The sequence below is a fragment of the Staurois parvus genome, unplaced genomic scaffold (genome assembly GCF_062004578.1).
Source record: "Staurois parvus isolate SC_StPar_1 unplaced genomic scaffold, SC_StPar_1.0 ptg000012l, whole genome shotgun sequence".
Lineage (NCBI taxonomy): Eukaryota > Metazoa > Chordata > Amphibia > Anura > Ranidae > Staurois > Staurois parvus.
The window spans coordinates 6341443-6360012 of record NW_028317808.1 but is presented as its reverse complement, the minus strand read 5'-3'; the positions used below and the strand labels follow the sequence as shown (position 1 = coordinate 6360012).

Sequence of the window (18570 nt, the reverse complement as noted above, 5' to 3'; positions counted from 1 at the left end):
GAGAGATTGAAGATGTGAGTGAGGAAGCATAGGACAGAACAAGAGAGTGACCGTAGTAGTTGAGAGGGGACAGGATCCAGGGGGCACATGGTGAGATGGGCTTCAGAGAAAACTTTAGTGACCTCTCCAGTAGTAGCAAGGTCAAAAGAGGAAAGTGTTGAGGGAGGTTTAGTATAAGGTATGCTAAGTGGGATAGATGTCTGTGTAGCAGAGATGCCCCTACGAATTGTATCAATCGTGTTTTTGAAATGATTTGCAATCTTGTAAGCAGTGTGTGAGTTACTGGGTGGAGGTGGAGAAAGTAGAGAGTTAAAAGTAGAGAAGAGACGACAAGGACTGGATGACAAGGTAATAATAAGAGTGACAAAGTAGGCTTTCTTGGCAGCATGGAGGGAGGAATTGTATGTTAAGAAAGCAGATTTATATAAGGCGAATGCTTGCTGAGCTTTGGTTTTACGCCACAATTGCTCCAGTGCACGACTATGTCTCTTAAGATTTCTGGTGTCATCAGTCTGCCATGGATGTAATGGTCAGGGCCTGATACTTAGTGTAGTTAGAGGAGCAAGTGAGTCTAGTGTGGATGAAAGTGAACTGTTGTAGACAGCAGTGGCCAGGTCAGAGCAGGACAGTGGAGAGATTCTGTCATAGAGGCGGTCAGTTGCAGAGTGGAAAAGAGGAGTTTAAGTGGTCAAGGTTTCTGCGGGTAATTGTTTGCTGCTTGGAGGGATAAGTGTTTGAAGATGAGGACACTGTGAAGGTGATGAGACTGTGATCAGAGAGAGGAAAGGGGGTGTTTGTGAGGTTGTAGGGAGTGGAGGACTGTATCCATTGTGTTAAGGCAAAAGATGAGGTTAGGTTGAAGAGTTGGGATGTAGCTGGGATGTTCACATTAAAGGGGATGTTAAAATCTCCAAAAATGATAGTGGGTATTTCAAGGAGAGAAAGTAGGGTGGCCAAGCAGAGAAGTTATCAAGAAAGCGTGACACCGATCCAGGTGGCCGGTAGATCACTGCAATCCTCATAGAAATTGTCGAAAACAGCCACATGCAGTGAGTCTCAAATGAAGAGAAGGATAGAGAGGGAGGGGTAGGGAAGAATTCAAAGGTGCTCAGTGGGGATAGAAGCATACCAACTCCACCACTTTTCCAACTACTGGGGCTGGATGAGTGAGTCCAAAGAAAGCCTCCATAGGAAAGTACTGCAAGAGAAGCAAAATCTGATGCTTGAAGCCAGGTTTCTGTAATTGCTAGAAGGTTAAGGGAGTGGGAGATAAAAAGGTCATGGACAAAGGTGAGCTTATTACAGATAGATCTGGTATTCCAGAGTGCACATGAAAAGGGTGGGTGGTTTTTAGCAGCATGGGGATTGAGATTAAATTGAGCAGATATATTAACCCTTCTGTTTAACATGTTATCAGTCCTTGATATTATATTCTCTACCTCTGACAAAGAACAAAAATGATTTCCTCCTTAACATTGTTCCTGACTCTACTGCATCTGTAACACCTATCGCAGGCAAAGAAACCTTTCCCATTAAAAATATCATGCTTTCTTTTGGGGATACTATTACATTTTTTACTATACAATTTGGTAATGTTTGTCCCTTTTTGTACATAAGTTTGTTCTTATTCGGGAGTATACGTCCAAGATGCTTGTCTGCTTTTAATATGGGCCAGTGTCTCTTAAATATATTTTCCAGCTTCCTGTATTGTTTATTATAATCCCAAATCATAGCTAGTGAATACTAATCCCTATTGATCTCTCTTTGTTTATTTCTAATGAGATCTACCCTATGAACTTGTTTAACCTTTTCTGTTTGATCCTCAATAAACTCCTTGCTGTATCCCTACTTAATAAAATGTTTTCTATGTTATACACCTGTTTAACATAATCCTCTTCTTCTTATTCTCAACAATTGTCCCTTGGGATATTAATTTGCCACGGCTTATGATGACAACTGTCATTGGGGATTTAGCTGTTTCTGTTTGTTGGTGTAAAAACGTTTTTTGTACATATCCATTCCTTTCCAACCAAAATTTCCAGATCCAGGATACCTCTATGGATAATCCCCGATGGGTGGGGTGAAATTAATCAAAGGCGTAGTTTAGGAGGAGTTCAAAGCTGAGGCCATTGACATTCCTTCTCTCACCCTGTTGAGTTAGTGGTGTGCTGTGTCTCTCATCCCCTCTTGCTTCACTGTTTTCAAGCATAAGACAGCCTGCACCCTTACATTGCTGTGAGACACCAGATTGTTTACCAGAGCACCTTGAGTGGCACTGGTTTTTCCCCTGGGCCATGAATAATTTGACCACACTGGGTGCAAATGTAGCATTCATTGCTATTCTGGTAACTTGCCTATTGTAATGCTCACTGTATGCCTATCTCCATATTTTTGTTCACCACCTATTTAACTGTATATACTCCTTCCTTATGATTTATTATAGTATGCAGTAAGCCTACATCTGCTGTGTCCAACATTATATTATTTGTTGTTCCTATTTCCTGTAATAATTGTAGTAGGTGTTTAGTGTCTCTCAATATGCTGTAGTTTCTTGTACTATGGGTTGTAGTAATCAATATATTGACCCATTCTAGCACTAATTGATTCAATGCCATTCACTATAGGGCGTCCAGGGGAATGCTCCCTATTTTTGTGTATTTTAGACATGCTGTATATCACAGGTACTCTACACGAGGAAGGGACCAAGTACTTTTCTTGCTTTTTATTTTTAGCTCCCTTGCAGCACCGGCAGCTTTTGAAAGACTTTTATTCAGCTTTAGCTTTGCTTTATTTTGTAGGTATTTCAGGCATGAGAAGCAGGAAGCACTGGGAAATCAAAAAGCAAACCTTTCCATTCAGATTTAAAGCTAATAGAGCCACTTTGGACTTTTAATTTCAAAATATGTGTACAACTGAAGAAAATAATATATTGGAAATAAATGAAATATATATATATATATATATATTCTGTCTGTGTACTCTGTCTTCCTTTTCACTGGATAACAGGTTATGCTTTCAGAAGCAATGTAATATATATTTCTAGCACATACACTATATAGTTAAAGGTTTGTAGACACCTGACCATAACACCTAGACATCACATTCCAAATCATTTGATCATTTGAGCTGAGGATCTGCTGAACAGGGGTACTACTGAGCTGGGGTTCTACTGGGCCCCTTTAAAACAAATAGAAAATCAGCACACACAGGGCATTTGCCAAGCTTCATTAAAGCTCCAAAAAAGCTTAATTGAAGCATCATCGAAACATCAAAAACACATCAAAAAAGCATGTGTAGGCACTTTAATGTGTGTAGAAGTTGAAGCAAGTGTAAATGAGTCCAAATAGAGTTTTCTTTTGGTGATATTAATCACCACTGGGTTTTTTTTTTCCATAGAAATGAAAAACATTTTTAAAATTTGTAAACAAATAATCTTTCGTCATAAACTTAGTTCACAATTTGGTCTGCTACATTTCTTTGGTAAAAAATAACTCAAATCAGTGTATAATATTTAGTCTGTGTGAAAGATATAGAGTCTACAAACTATGGCATATGTATTTGAAAATTAAATAATCCTGATGTACTGATGGCCTATCTCATTTCTTGTAGAAAGTAGACAGTCTAAGGTATTTAATAAGAAGCATGATGAGTTTTCTGAAGTTATCATTTTTTTGTCACACTTTTTTGCAAAATGAAGAAACAAATTAATTTTTTTTCACAATTGTTTCTTACATATTTCCACCAGTGTAGTACAGTGTCATCAAATAACTGGAATGGCAGTGATCAGGGATATTGGCTGGTGACAGTGTGTAAAAAAAACAATTTAAACTTCCTTTACATTTATTACATACTTTCATCAGAGTAGTTCAGTGTCACCACAGTGGCACTGTACTACTGTGGGACGGTGATCGGGATTTTTTTTTTACACTATTATTGCTTGAGATAATCACTGTTATGAAAAATAGTTTTTTTAACTGTTGTGAATGGCTTTCATCGATGACAGCTTACTTTCTATTGTGATGCTGTGATTGACTACAGCTAATCACATGGTACAGGGTTCCAGACACCATGTGATAGCTGTGGGCCAATCACAGCATCACAATAGTAAGCTGTCATGAATGGAAGCCATTGCTTTGCTTACACTGTAATCATGTAATCGCTATGATTGGTGTACCAAGCACTGTGATCCACCAAACACAGTGGTCGTAGGATTGTGCTGCTGTACACTCCATCTGCTAGGCAATGTATGGGCATGACGCCTAGCCTGTAGCTGTTGCCCATTGAGTAAATGTACTGTGGGCACACAGAAAGTTGTTAAAGATGTTAACTGATTTCTCATACTGCCAGCTGAGGACAGTATTGTTTGCAAGACTAGATACTCAGGAAGTAGGTCTAGGGAGTGTTTTGGGAAGGTAGGCATAGCATAAAGAAATTCATTTTTGTAGAGTATGTATTAATCACTTGCACTCCTGAGGATTTACCCCCTTAATGACCAGGCCTCTTTTTGCTACTTGGTGCTGCACTAATTCAACTGATAATTGCGCGGTCATGCAATGCTGCACCCAAACAAAATTTACGTCCTTTTTTTCACACAAATAGAGCTTTCTTTTGGTGGCATTTGATCACCTGTGCGCTTTCTATTTTTCATGCTATGAACAAAAAAAGTCCAAAAATTTTGAAGAAAACTATATTTTTTACTTTCAGCTATAAAAAATATATAGTAAACTCAAAGTTAGTTATAAATTTAGGTCAAAATGTATTCTGCTACATGTTTTTGGTAAACAAAAACCCAATAAGTGTATATTGGTTGCTTTGTGTGAAAGTTATAGCGTCAACAAACTATGGTATAGATACTGCAATTTATGCCATTTGTTTGCTATACAGCGCTGCGCTAGTTTAATGGACAATTGCGCGGTCATGAAATATGGTACATAAATGAAATGTATGTTCTTTTTTTCACACAAACAGGGCTTTCTTTTGGTGGTATTTGATCACCTGTGCACTTTTTATTTTTGGCGCTATAAACAAAAAAATGTTTGAAGAGAAAACAATGTTTTTTAAAAAAACAATATTTTCTCATAAAAAATATCCAAATAAACTAAAATGTCATCATAAATTTAGGCCAAAATGTATTCTGCTATATGTTTTTGTTTGAAAAAAATCCCAATAAGTGTATATTTATTGTTTTGTGTGAAAGTTATAGCGTCTACAAACTATGGTGTAGATAATGGAATTTACACAGCTTTTACTTTCTGACTGCTCATCGCATTTCTTGAGGTGCTAAAATATCTTATCAAATTCCTTAGGGTGTCTACTTTTCAAAAAGGGGTCATTTGGGGGGGTTAGGTGCTATCCTGGCATTTCAGGGCCGCCGAAACTGTGATAGGTAGTCTGAAAGTGTAATGAGGAAATAAAGCCCTTTAAAAGCCTGAAGGTGCTTATTGGATTTTGGGGTCCTGTACTTGGCTAGACTGCCAAAACGTCTCTCACATGTGGTACCCCCATACTCGAGAGAAGTAGCAGAATGTGTTTTGTGGAGTAATTCCACATATACCCATGGCATGTGTGAGCAGGAAATCATTTAAGTGACAATTTTGTGTAAAAAAAAAAAAATTGTCATTTTCCAAAAACTTGGGGTAAAAAAATAAATTCTTCTATTGATTCAACATGCCTCTCAGCAAATAGTTTGGGGTGTCTACTTTCCAAAAAGGGGTCGTTTTGGGGGTGGGGGCGTTTTATGCCCAGCATTAGAAGTTTATGCCACACATCACTCACTCTTCTAACCACCTGAAGATCAAGCCTTTTCTGACACTTTTTGTTCACATGAAAAAAATTAGTATTCTTTTGCTAGGAAATTAATTTAAACCCCCAAACATTATATATTTTTTTAAAGCAGACACCCTAGTGAATAAAATGGTGGGTACTACAATTTTTTATGGCACATAGTACTCACACAGCGATTTTTCAAAAGCAATTTTAAAAATATATATACTTTTTTTACTTTTAATGCACAAAAACACAATATATTGGCCAATTATTTGGTAAGATATAAAAGATGATGGTATGTCGAGTAAATAGATACCAAACATGACATGCTTTAAAACTGCGCATGCCCCATGCAATGGCGACAAACTGCATACATTTTTAATATCCATAGGCAACGTTTTAAAAGCCTCTAAAAGCTACCATTTTAGATTTACAGAGGAGGTCTAGTGTTCTAGAAGTACTGCCCTTGATCTGACGTTCACGGCGATACCTCACATGTATGGTGCAACCGCTGTTTACATACCGGCACAGGGTCAACGCTTGTGCACACAGGTGTGCGTGCATGGGAGGGGCAAAGTATTTTTTTTAAGTTATTTTGATTTTTTAATTATTCTTACACTGTACCTTTCATTTTTTTTATCACTTTTAATGCTATCACAGGGAGTGCAAATATCCCCTATAACTTCAATGGGCATTGTCATATATTCTTTTTTGAGAAATCTGGAGTCTATTAGACTCTAGATATCTCCTCAGCCCTTACATTATCTAATCAAAGCAAAATCGGTGTGATCAGATGCTTTCCCAATTTACAAATGGCGCTGTTTATATCCTGCGAAACTGAAGTGATGAAATGCTCGTAGCTTCCGAATTCTTAGACTATAGAGATGATTGGCACCATTCTGGTCTCCAATCAGCTCTATAGTCAGCTAGCAGAAACACCGGCTGCATTCTCAGGTTCCCCCCGATGGCATGGGACTGTCCGAGAAGGCCGTGGGGGAAGGGGGCATTTTTTCCCGCTACTTGTAAAAGCAATCCTGCAGCTAATTAGCCACTAGGATTGCTTTTACATGAAAGCCAATCGCCGGCTGAAAAATACCAGGATGATGCCTGCAGCTGTAGTATAACCAGTCAAAGTCCAGTGATGTACCAGTACGTCGCTGGTCCTTGTTGGGTGTATATGCTATGTTCTTTTTTTTTTTGTATGCAGCCTGTGGACTAAATGGAAAAAAAGAGAAGAAATCTCTGCCAGAAAAAGTGTGTAGTATGCCCACCATTAGAATATACTGCCCTGCATCCACTTCTAATGGTGGGCACACATTAGGTCACACTTTGCCACATGCGCCAGTTCCAAGATTGTACAAATGTCTAAATAGTTACACGCTTGAATAAAAATTGTCCACGTATAAGTAGTACCCCATATGGAAAAAGGATGACACAAAGTCCCAAACTATCTTGCCACTGCTCCCCATGTAGTCTGGGCATCCGGGGGCTCCACGTGACTATCTTTTCCCTCCTAAATCCAAAACATATAAGTATAGCCTGTTGCCCTCTCACAGGTCTTCTACATCTTGACCCCATATCTGGCAAGCTTGCTGGGGAGAAATTGTTTGAATGCAAGGCAGCCAGAAAAATTAATCAGGGACTCATCAACGCAGATGTTTTGCTGGGGAGTATAGACATCTGCAAATTTTTGGTTAGGGTGATTTGCGAGGGGCTGAATTTTGTGGAGCCAATCAATTTCCGGGTCACCCCGAGGATGACAGAGTGTATTGTCGTTGAAATGCATAAAACACATTATACTCTCATATCTATGCCTGGCCATGGCAGCTCTCAGGATCAGTGTGTTAGAAACTGACAGGGAGCAGAACTGCATTGTAAACAATGCAGCTGTGCTCTGTTCCACTGTTTGCCTGCAATCGCCGGAACCCTGGTGGGTAATGCCCCGCCGGGACCCGGTGACTGACACCAGCGGCCACGATCGGCGGGACGGGTAGGGGGGCACACGCCTCGCGCGCGCCCCCTACCTGTTTTGCAAAATGACGTTTTAAAACGTGATTTTGCGCAGCAGTGCCACCCTTTGGCCGTTTTTACACAGTGGCTGGACGGCAAGCGGTTAAACATATAATCAAAACTCTGGTCACTTAGATACTGTACAGAGACAAAAACAACCTTACTATAAATGTGTTTTGTGATTCTAGTACACAATAAGTGTTACAAGTGCAAGGTATGTGGTAATATGACAATACAAGCAGCTGCAGTGTGGGGTACTATTCTGTATATTCCGTCCCCTCACACAGGTGTTATATCCAGGGGTGTAACTATGCATGATGGGGCTCTATAGCAAGACTATTTACAGGCCCCTAACTCTTTACTCTCTACCCCCAAGGCATTCCTCCTAGAGATACAGTATCCTATTTGTCTTTGTAGCAATCTGTATAGGTTCCAAACATGTATATACTGTACATTCAGTTTATTGGAATGTTTTTGTGTATCCACACATTGCTCCTCTAACTACAGGAAAAAGGGTTTTGTACTGTTCTATGAAAGTGGAACTGCTATAAACACATTATATACACCTGTACATACCCATCAATTACATTGCAACCACTGATACTACTGTGAATACACCTGTTTTGCTCACCTCCTACTCTCTTCCTGCTCCCTTCATTCTCTTTTTGTTCTTTAAACATTCCGGCAGGGGAGTTGAAAGACCAGACTGTACAATAAATTGTTAGAATATCTGCAGTAAGTAACAGGCATTCCCAATGCTTTGATTCAAAACATTTTTCTTTGTTCTTGTTGACACAGGCTGCAATAAATGCCTGAAGCTACATTTCAAAGGACGTATTATTATAATCCTAGGTTTTAAGTGAATACATTTGCTAGTTCACAGCTTTTTGCAAGGCTATATTATACAAATCATAAGCCACTATTTCTGTAGGATGTTTTGTCTTAATAAGGAATCAAGTGCAGTTAAACTCTTGACAGATATAAAATATTCAGGGGATACCTTACACTCTTTTTTTTCTATTGCCAGGCACAGTGTTCAGATTCTTCTTTGCCAGCAGTACTTGTATGTTAGAGTCCCAGTTTATGTACAGAAGACTTATGCATAATTGACTGGCCGACTCATAAATCACTAGGGCTACCTTGCAGTGCCTGAAATATTAAACAGTCTTCCATTGTTAGGTTAAACTACTAGTGCTGTTGCCTTGCCATAGTTGGATTTTCAGGTGCACAATAAGGTAAACAGACAAGTAGAAACATCTGCAAGATTCACACATCCTTTCATTGATTGGCAAGTCCACAAAGCCAACTCGACTTTAGTCCTAACTCGTTCTGCCCTACATTTGACGTGTGCTGTCAAATGACTCAGCAGGAGCCTAGATTTCTTGGCACCCTATGCATTCTTTAATGTGGCACCCTGCTTTGTTACAATACAAATTAATGTCCTCTTGCCAAAGCAGTGCCATAGTACAAGAGGGAACACACCACATAACCAGCGTGATGCATTTTACCAATCATGTCATTTTCAGCTGCTAAGTTATATTACTAATCAATGCTATGGTACTTTGTGATGAAAAGTCTGTAGAATGGTGTCATGTTATTTCCTGGAACCACACTAAGAAATGCCATATTTGCAAGTTGTTATCATACAGAAGAATTGAGGAGTAAAGCTGGCCACATGCAGGATGAAATTCTGCAGAATTTTTATCAATTTGTCACCTTCCCTGTTCACCAAAAGTCCATTTGATCGACTTCTGACAAATGGATAAGTTGGAAAACCTTTCTTGATCAGCGGCTGCTGCCACTGCTCAGTGTATTCTGACAGCAGCGGTTGCCACTGTCAGAATAGAATGTCCACTTGGGCGGGGATGGATTTTTCCATCCACCTTGCTTGTATGTATGGAGGGGGCAGGGGGATGTCGCCAGTTAGTGCTGTCTGTGTCTATGTATGCACACAGCCTGGCTCAGGAGCATGCCAACATGGATGCCCCTCAGCACACAGCTTGCTTGAAGGGACACTCGGAAGAAGGAGTGGAGAGCACTGATGGGGGACTCCAGAAGAGGAGGTAAGGGACAGATCTGTGTGATACCATTGCATCGAGTCAGTAAATATAACATCTTTTTTATTTTTAAAAATTTACCTCTATAATCGCCTAGATTTATAAATAAAGAATAACAGAAGAGCTAAATGTTTACCATTATGGAGAAAATGCTGAATCAGGCACCCTTTAGTACTTGGCACTTGTCTAAAGGGTTATGCTTTAGGTCACACAGTCTCTGCTGAATGGATCAGCCAATCTGAACTCCAATCCTCCCCGCCAGCAGAAACCTTGTAATCTCGGCTTTCAGCCTGAACATGTAGCAGCAGGAAATCTCCAGCAAAAGTAACTACTTCAGCAAATCTCTAACTATTTATTCATTCCAGGAAGACTACTGTTATGTTAACATTTGACTATAGGCCTACTTTAATTAGTCTCTAATGTACAGTAACTGTAGAATGATTTTACTAGTTCTTTAGGAAAGGCCAAAATATTTGGGTTGTTTTTGGAAAAACAGGGGTGATTAAAAACTACAGCACTGACTGGAAGGTTAAAAAATTTCCGTGTGGAACTAATAATAATAATGCTCTGATTCTGTTTTCAAGCGCAATTGCCTTTTGAACTACAGATCTAGCTAATCAATTAATATTTAATATTTTTGCATTTTAAGTAAACTATGTGTAATGAACATCTGTATCAAACTCAATACTCATGCGCGTATTTTGTGATTTCACAAAAACATTTTTTTTATATTTTCTTTATTTTCTTTTTTATTTAAAGCTGTATGCAGGTTTCCCTGCCAGAATGGTGGTGTATGTGAAAGACCAAACGCATGTTCATGTCCTGAAGGCTGGATGGGACGGCTCTGTGAAGAACGTATGTATTATCATCTAATTTATTATAGTTGGCTAAGCCTTATTTGTTATAACAATTTGAGGGAGGGGGGCTCTATACGTCTCTTCATTACAGTTGACTAAACCTTATATGTTATAACAAGTGAGCGGGGGGGGGGGGTCGCTATACATCTGTTCATTATAGTTGGCTAACCTAAAATCTGTTATAAACTATGGTTCTTTATACAAAGTGTACGTGAGGCCTCTATACCTCTCTTTGTTATAGTAGGCTAAGCCATATCTGATATAACCGGAGTGTGGGGGGGTGCTGGATACAAAGTATGTGTTGGGCCTCTATACATCTCTTCATTATAGTTGGCTAAGCCATATCTGTTCTAAAAGGGGGGAGGTGGGCTCTATATAATGTGGGGTCTCTATATGTCTCTTCGCTAAGTCATATCTGTTATAAAGTGCAGGACTCTATAGAAATTGTGTGTTAGACCTCTATTTGTCTCTTCATTATTGTTGGCTAAGCTGTGTCTGCTATAAAGTGTGGGTCTCTATATGTCCCTTCATTATAGTTGGCTAAGCCAAGTCTGTTATAAATTGTGGGACCTCTATATGACCCTTCATTATAGTTGGCTAAGCCAAGTCTGTTATAAAGTATGGGACCTCTATATGTCTCATCATTATAGTTGGCAAAGCCGTGTCTTTTATAAAGGAGGGGAGGGGTGGCTCTGTACAATGTTTATTTAAGGCCTCTATATGTCTCCATTATAGTTGGTTAAGCCATATCTGTTATAAAGTGTGGGGCTCTATAGAAATTGTGTGTTAGACCTCTATATGTCTCCTCATTATAGTTGGCTAAGCCAAGTCTGTTTTAAAGTGTGGGACCTCTATGTTTCTTCATTTAGTTGGCTAAGCCGTGTCTTTTATAAGGGGGGGGGGCTCTATACAATGTTTATTTGAGGCCTCTATATGTCTCTTCATTATAGTTGGTTAAGCCATATCTGTTATAAAGTGTGGGGCTCTATAGAAATTTTGTGTTAGATCTCTATATGTCTCTTCATTATTGTTGGCTAAGCCATGTTTGCTACAAAGTGTGGGGCCTCTATATGTCCCTTCATTATAGTTGGCTAAGCCAAGTCTGTTACAAAGTGTGGGGCCTCTATATGAATCTTCATTATAGTTGGTTACGTTGTGTCTATTATAAGGGGGGGGGGGCTCTATACAATGTGTGTGTGAGGCCTTTTTATGTGTCTTCATTATAGTTGGCTAATCCATGTCTATTATAAAGTGTGGGGCCTCTATATGTCTCTTCATAATAGTTGGCTAAGCCATGTCTGTTATAAAATGTGGGGCCTGTATATGTCTCTTCATAATAGTTGGCTAAGCCATGTCTGTTATAAGGTGTGGGACCTGTATATGTCTCTTCATTATAGTTGACTAAGCCATATCTTTTATAACAAGTGGGGGAGCTCTATACAAAGTGTGTGTGGGTCGGGCCTCTATATGTCATGGCAAGATGTGTTCTTATGTTTCATCTGTAGGACACCCTGTGATTGGTGTTATATCTGACTAGCTGAGACAACATAAACCACTGTAGGACAAGGGTGCCACTGCTGCATGCAAGATGATTGTAGGAGTAATATCACTACATTACTATGGATCACAAATGGATATCTGGATCAAAAATGTATTTTTACTGGAAAATGGAAAACCTATTTAAAGCATATCTAAACCCAAAAACAAAATGTAATATATTGCATCTTACCAGCCCTTAGATGTGATGGCAGCATTTGGTTTATGCTTTTTATGTTTTTATGTTCTTTTTTTTTACCCTGGTAAATCTGCCAGTAATACCCTTCAGTCCTAGAATGATAACACTAATTCACCAGATTTTATCAAGAACGTAGAAACAAGATAGTAATATGGTACCCTGCCCCTCTCCTATTCTACAGAACATTTTAAATATTTTTTAGAAGGTTTTTCTGTTAGTGTTTAAGGCCTTGGGGGGGGTGTAACAAGTAGTGGGTTTTTTTGCATTAAGGTAAAGATCGTTTTGAGTTTAGAACTCCTTTACATTTTTGTTTTTTGTGTTTAAAGACAATTTACAAAACTGCATATGCATTTTCTAAAGTATAAATAATCATTCAAATACATAAAAGGTACTGATAACAAATGAGAAGTACAACAGGAGCAAAAGGTAAAACTTCAATAGTATTGCAGCATTCCAAGGCAATCTTTTCAAATTCTAGATTTTTCCCCAATTATAATTCCTTCCACGGGTACAAACAATCTAAAATGAAATTATATCAATAGTATAAATCCTCTACTTCAAAAACGAGAGAGAAAAAGAAAGCTAAATTTGGTGAAGATATTTATGAGATGTTAGAACTATTAATAAAAAGCAGATCCACTTTTAAAGACAATGCAATACTGTTATGTTCAAGAATGCTTTTTTATTCTTCTCTAGGAGAGACAATGCGGTGAGAACAAGTGAAAATAAGTTTGCCAAAAGTAATTCCATTCATTAAAATGATCACGAGTTTAAACTTGCACTGACTTTCTTTCTTTCTTTTAATTTTTGTGTAAGTTAAATCAGTGCTGGATTACAGGGAGATCTACACACACAAATCACAGCTATATTGTCAATAACGAATGACTTTGTATTGTGGAAAGATATGTTGAAGGACAGAGCAGCAATGTATTTTTCAGCTATAAACTGCTCAGTTGCATCATTTCTTAGCAATGATTTAAGCATGAAATGACATATCGCAAAGGTTGCAGTAAACTATTTTAGAAGTGATACTTCATGAGATGGGAGCTACAAACGATTTGGAAACAGGCAAATCAATGACTACAGTACAAATTCCAGATTTATTGCAAGTAAAGGCTTAAAACTCAACATTACTGGAATTTACTGAAGCAAGCATCTCTCTTTATGAATGTTTGTGTTTATTTTTTCCATTAACCGAATGTAAAATGTATAAATGAAATTATGTGTTTATACTTTGTATATTAGCAGCTATCTAGTACTCCTCTAAAAATAATGTTTCTTATATATTCAGGCAGTGAATATAAAGGAAATGATACAAAAGTGTACTATCTCTTGGCTTACCAATATAGGGAGATCATTGGTAATCACATAGTGGAATCTGGATTGGTGTTGATAGAAAAGAATTGTTATGGTAGCTCCAACCTGTGGTAGCAAGGCTAATCCAGCGGGGAAGAGGTGGGAAGAAGCATTCTGTGTCAGTTCCTTTTAGGGTGTATTTTGACAAAAGAAGAGCAGTTATGAAGAAAAGTGATAAGCTTTTTCCTCTTAGAAAATTCTCATTGAGTAGTTTTCAGGTATTTAACCAATTACAGTTCTCCACATTTATCTTAAGTTCAGATGCTGGCTCAATACTTATACCCAGGACTAGAAATCATAATGTGTCTCAGGTTCCACTCATAGTAAAGCAGAATTCCATGTATGTATTTTGAGGCACAGTTACATAGGTACGGCTTGAACCAGTGCAGGTATGCATACATCACACCTGTGGGGCCGCTGTTGATACTGCAGTAATTGCTGCTGTCTTCATGGCCCCAAAAGAGTTGCCCTGTAACCACAGGGGGTCACTCACTGCCATTTAATGCAAAGCATTCTCTGATTGGGCAACATGGAGATTGTTACATCACCATTCCATCTCTCCCTCTTGGCCAATAACAGAATGTCTTCCATTCATCAAGCAAAATGCAATGGCAACTGTGCCAAGCGAGGGACCCCCTGTAGTTATTATGTAGCATGCCAGCATTCTGCATGGAGCCTAGAAGACAGCTGTATTCACTATAGTACCAGTGACTATTACAATGAATTTCTGCTTCTGCAGCAGTCCCACAGGTATGGCCAAGCAATGTAACTATGCAACAAAATTCATACATGAAGCTCAGCTTTAACCACAAGTCTCTGAAATTCAAAGACTAGTATGTCTTAAACCAAAGAAAATAAAAATGATCTGTTAGTTCAATAAGTCATTTTAATCTAGACAGTTCTACCTAGGGATCCAATAAAAATGTGAAGTTCAGCAATGAGCTATAATTACCTTCATAATTATTAATGATTTTGATAACTTTCCCTGTAAGAGTTTTTTACTTGATATATTCTCTAGACGCTATCATTCAATAAAAGTATCAATTAAGTGAAAAAGTTTGTAAAATTTGCTAAGGTATAGCAAAATATGCTAATTGATACAGATGTAATTTAGGAAGAAAACACATTTTGAACCTTGAAGTTAAAGTGGTTGTAAAGGCTGAAGGTTTTTTACCTTTGTGCATTCTATTTATGAAGGTAAGAAATCTTCTGTGTCCTGCTCCCCCCACCTCGCAGTTTCTCCCCCACTCCCACCCTCAACACTTAATACTTATCTGAGCCCCCTCTCATTCCAGCGATTTGCATGGGAGCCTCTGCTGTCCCAGGTCTCTCTCTAATCATTAGCTAAGGCAATCACAGCCAGTGAGGAGAGCAGGGGGCGTAGCCGAGCCGTGGCTCTATGTGTTTTATGGATTCCTAAAGCTGGGCTCGGGAAAAAGCATGCACCAGTGCCCCATAACAAGTAGCTTGCTTTTGGGGGCACTGGACAGAGGGGATGAGCCAAGAGTGCCACCGGGGTACCCGAGAAGAGGAGGATTGTGGCTGCTTTGGGAAAAACCACTGCAGATAGCAGGTAAGTATGACATGTTTGTTATGTAAAAAAACTTTTAATATCACTTTCAAAGTGTTTTTATAGTGTTTTTCAGCAATTTAGACAGCACAACACTTTACAAGTTGTTATGGAATCTGTTGGATTCCTGAATTCTTAAAATAATATAGCCATTCACATCATGCAATAGGCACCTATTCAAAAATGATATATGACGTCAAATTAGGAACTTTGTTCCTCTTCATTCTCTCATACTGAAGAAGTAAAAAATGTTAAAGCCTAACTCCAGTGTTACACCACACAATGGTATGTGAGTGACGCTCAGTGCAGTAGTCTTCTGAACCCAGGCCAGTGTGATGATGTGAAATATGCTCGCCATTTTCAATCTGAAAGACTGATGGAATCTAAATTAAATAAAGAGAGATAATAATGTATATTCTGCACACAAATCATAAATATTATACCAGTTGTGAACAAGAGAGTTTGATAAGGACTGATTGTATCTGAACTACTTGTGGTGTGGCACTTCCCTCACAGAACATCTAAAAGCTGACTGGAGTTCTACCCTTCTCCAATTTTACTAAAAAATACATTTTATGTGTTGCTCTTGAAGATTTTCTCTTACTTCTTCTCTGGTTAAACCATTGTCATAATGATATAAAGTGAAGGGCAAGTGGAGCCCCACATGCCAGGAAACCCAACACTGGTTCCAATCTTTTCCTACTCTATCCAGATTTATTAATTCTTATTTGGCTTGATGTCTTACAGATTGATACGAGCATTTTATTCCTAAAACCATAATGTGGAAAAGCATGCTGCAAGCTTTGGTGTTGAGAATGTCATGCATTTAAGTTTGTGCCCAAGAAAGCTTGGTCCACCTAGCTTCGGTGTTAAATTCCTTATAGACATGTTTTAGAGAATGACTTATCAGCAAATTATTTTCACTCTTGTTTGGGTGCCTCCTATACCAAAATAGGAGCAACATGATCTGCATTATCAAAATGTGTTCTCAATGGATGCTGTATATTATTCCAAAGGGATAATGGGGTGAAAGACTTTCCATTATGATGAAAAGCACCATGACTGGCATATGAATGGAAGTTGTTAGACTGTGTTTCTTGGCTTCTATAAATGAAATGGAATGGTCAACAAATGATTTAGAATCACTTTAAGACATACCATTGTTCATGAAAATACAAAGGACTAATAGATGTTACTTTTTAAAAAGCAATTTCACTTATATCAAGAATAGAATTACGGCTTCCTCAGAGGAACTCTAGTAACAGCATCGCTTTCACTAGGTTCCTGGTACCAAACACAAATATATTGTAACAGGAAAACAGCTTTCACGTGTATAATTGAAAATTTACAGTTTTACTTATGGTGTACAAAATACTGAGATTTTAACGTTCCAAGCAGATTAAAGCAAATTTATAAAAGTTGCATCTGTTTACAACCATAGTAATCTGTATGCATATTACTCTACATATATATTTTGCATTAGCCTTTTAAATATGATTTTTATATTATTCTTGAATTTATTTGTTGGTGATTTTCTATAGATGACTTAACTATTAAAGCAGGCAATAAAAATATTATTATAGCATGTATGGTTAGGATAAATGAATACAATATTAACAGGGCCTGCTTTTTTGTGTAGCGATTTGTATCCTGCCATGTCTAAATGGTGGTCGTTGTACAGCTCCATACAAATGTGAATGTCTGAATGGATGGACTGGATCTCGCTGTCACCTTGGTGAGTACCTTTGTTTACAGTTCTGCTTAGAAATGTATTGTTTAAATGTTCAACTTGAGCATCACTCTGAAACTTGATAGACTCAAAAACGTGAATACTCATGTTAAAACAATGGAGGGAAACAGTAACACTTACCATACCTAGCATTAACCAGTTGTGAACACACGCCCAAAAACCATTATTGAAGTATACAGGGGTATAGATAAGGGGGGTGTCAGGGGGGTCTGAAACCCCCCACCACCCCAGAGGACAGTTGCCAACCATCCCTGCAGTCCTCTAAATTTCCACTCGCCTGCAAGTGGAAATAAGGTGGTGGCGTGTAGTGGCGGGACTAGAGGTGTGTGGGAGGGGCGGCATTGGGGGCGGTAACAAGCAGCAATCTCCAGTATAGCTTTCAATGAAGCCAGAGGAGGGAGAGGAGGAGATTCGGCTTCCAGCTGCTTCATTTAAAGCCATAAAGGAGATTGCTGTTTGTCACCGCCTCCACCGCTCAACAAAACATACCTGAACGTTCCTTTTTCTTTCTGCCCCCCTGCTGTGTTTTACTCAGTGAACAGCCACTCCCTTCATCCTCTGCACCAATAGGAGAAGAGGGGAGAGAGGCTGGATCTGCTCTACCTCCCCCTGTGCCTGCCCACACTCCAGTCCTTGCAGCTTCAGAGGAGGTGTGGACGGGAAATTGAACAGAGCAGCTGCCATCTCTGATGCATCTGAATGAGTCATGTGAGTCCAAACTCCCTCCTTTTCTTCCTTAAAGCCATCATTCCTTCCATCCTTCTACCCCTCCCTTCCACCCCCCCAACTTTACTTCCTTCCACCCATCCCTCCCTTCCACCCACCCACCTTTACTTCCTTCCACCCACCCCTCCCTTCCTATCTTTCACACACCACTCTCTTCCTTTCACCCACCCCTCCCTTCCTTACTTCCACCCACCCCTCCCTTCTACCCACTCCTTCCTTCCTTCCACCCACCCACCCCTCCCTTCCTTCTTTCTACCGACCCCTCCCTTCCTCTCTTCCAACCACCCCTCCCTTCCTTCCTTCCTCCTACCCCTCCCTTCCTTCCACCCACCCCTACCTTCCACCCACCCCTCCCTTCTTTCCACCCACCCCTCCCTTCCTTCCTTCCACCCACCCCTACCTTCCTTCCTTCCACCCACCCCTCCCTTCCTTCCACCCACCCCTCCCTCCCTTCCATCCACCCACCTCTCCCTTCCTTCATTCCTTCCTTCCACCCACCCCTCCCTTTTTCCCTTCCACTTTCCCGTCCCTTCCTCCCTTCCTTCCACTCACCCACCCCTCCCTTCCTTCCACTCACCCACCCCTTCCTTCCTTCCTTCCACTCACCCACCCCTCCCTTCCTTTCTTCCACCCACCCCTCCTTTCCTTCCAATCACTCCTACCTTCCTTCCACTCACCCCCTACCTTCCTTCCACCGACCCCTACCTTCCTTCCTTCCACCCACCCCTCCCTTCTTTCCTTCC

The 18570-nt window shown here is 39.6% G+C and overlaps 1 protein-coding gene across 1 annotated transcript in view; it reads left to right on the top strand.

The window, feature by feature from the left end:
- The window catches only part of SVEP1 (sushi, von Willebrand factor type A, EGF and pentraxin domain containing 1), a 476820-nt gene that overhangs the window by 441623 nt on the left and 16627 nt on the right, over positions 1–18570 (top strand). Inside the window, exons 47-48 of the mRNA XM_089674706.1 lie at positions 10593–10688; positions 16991–17086. Coding sequence (XP_089530832.1) covers positions 10593–10688; positions 16991–17086 — 192 coding nt within the window. The remainder of the gene's footprint in view (positions 1–10592; positions 10689–16990; positions 17087–18570) is intronic.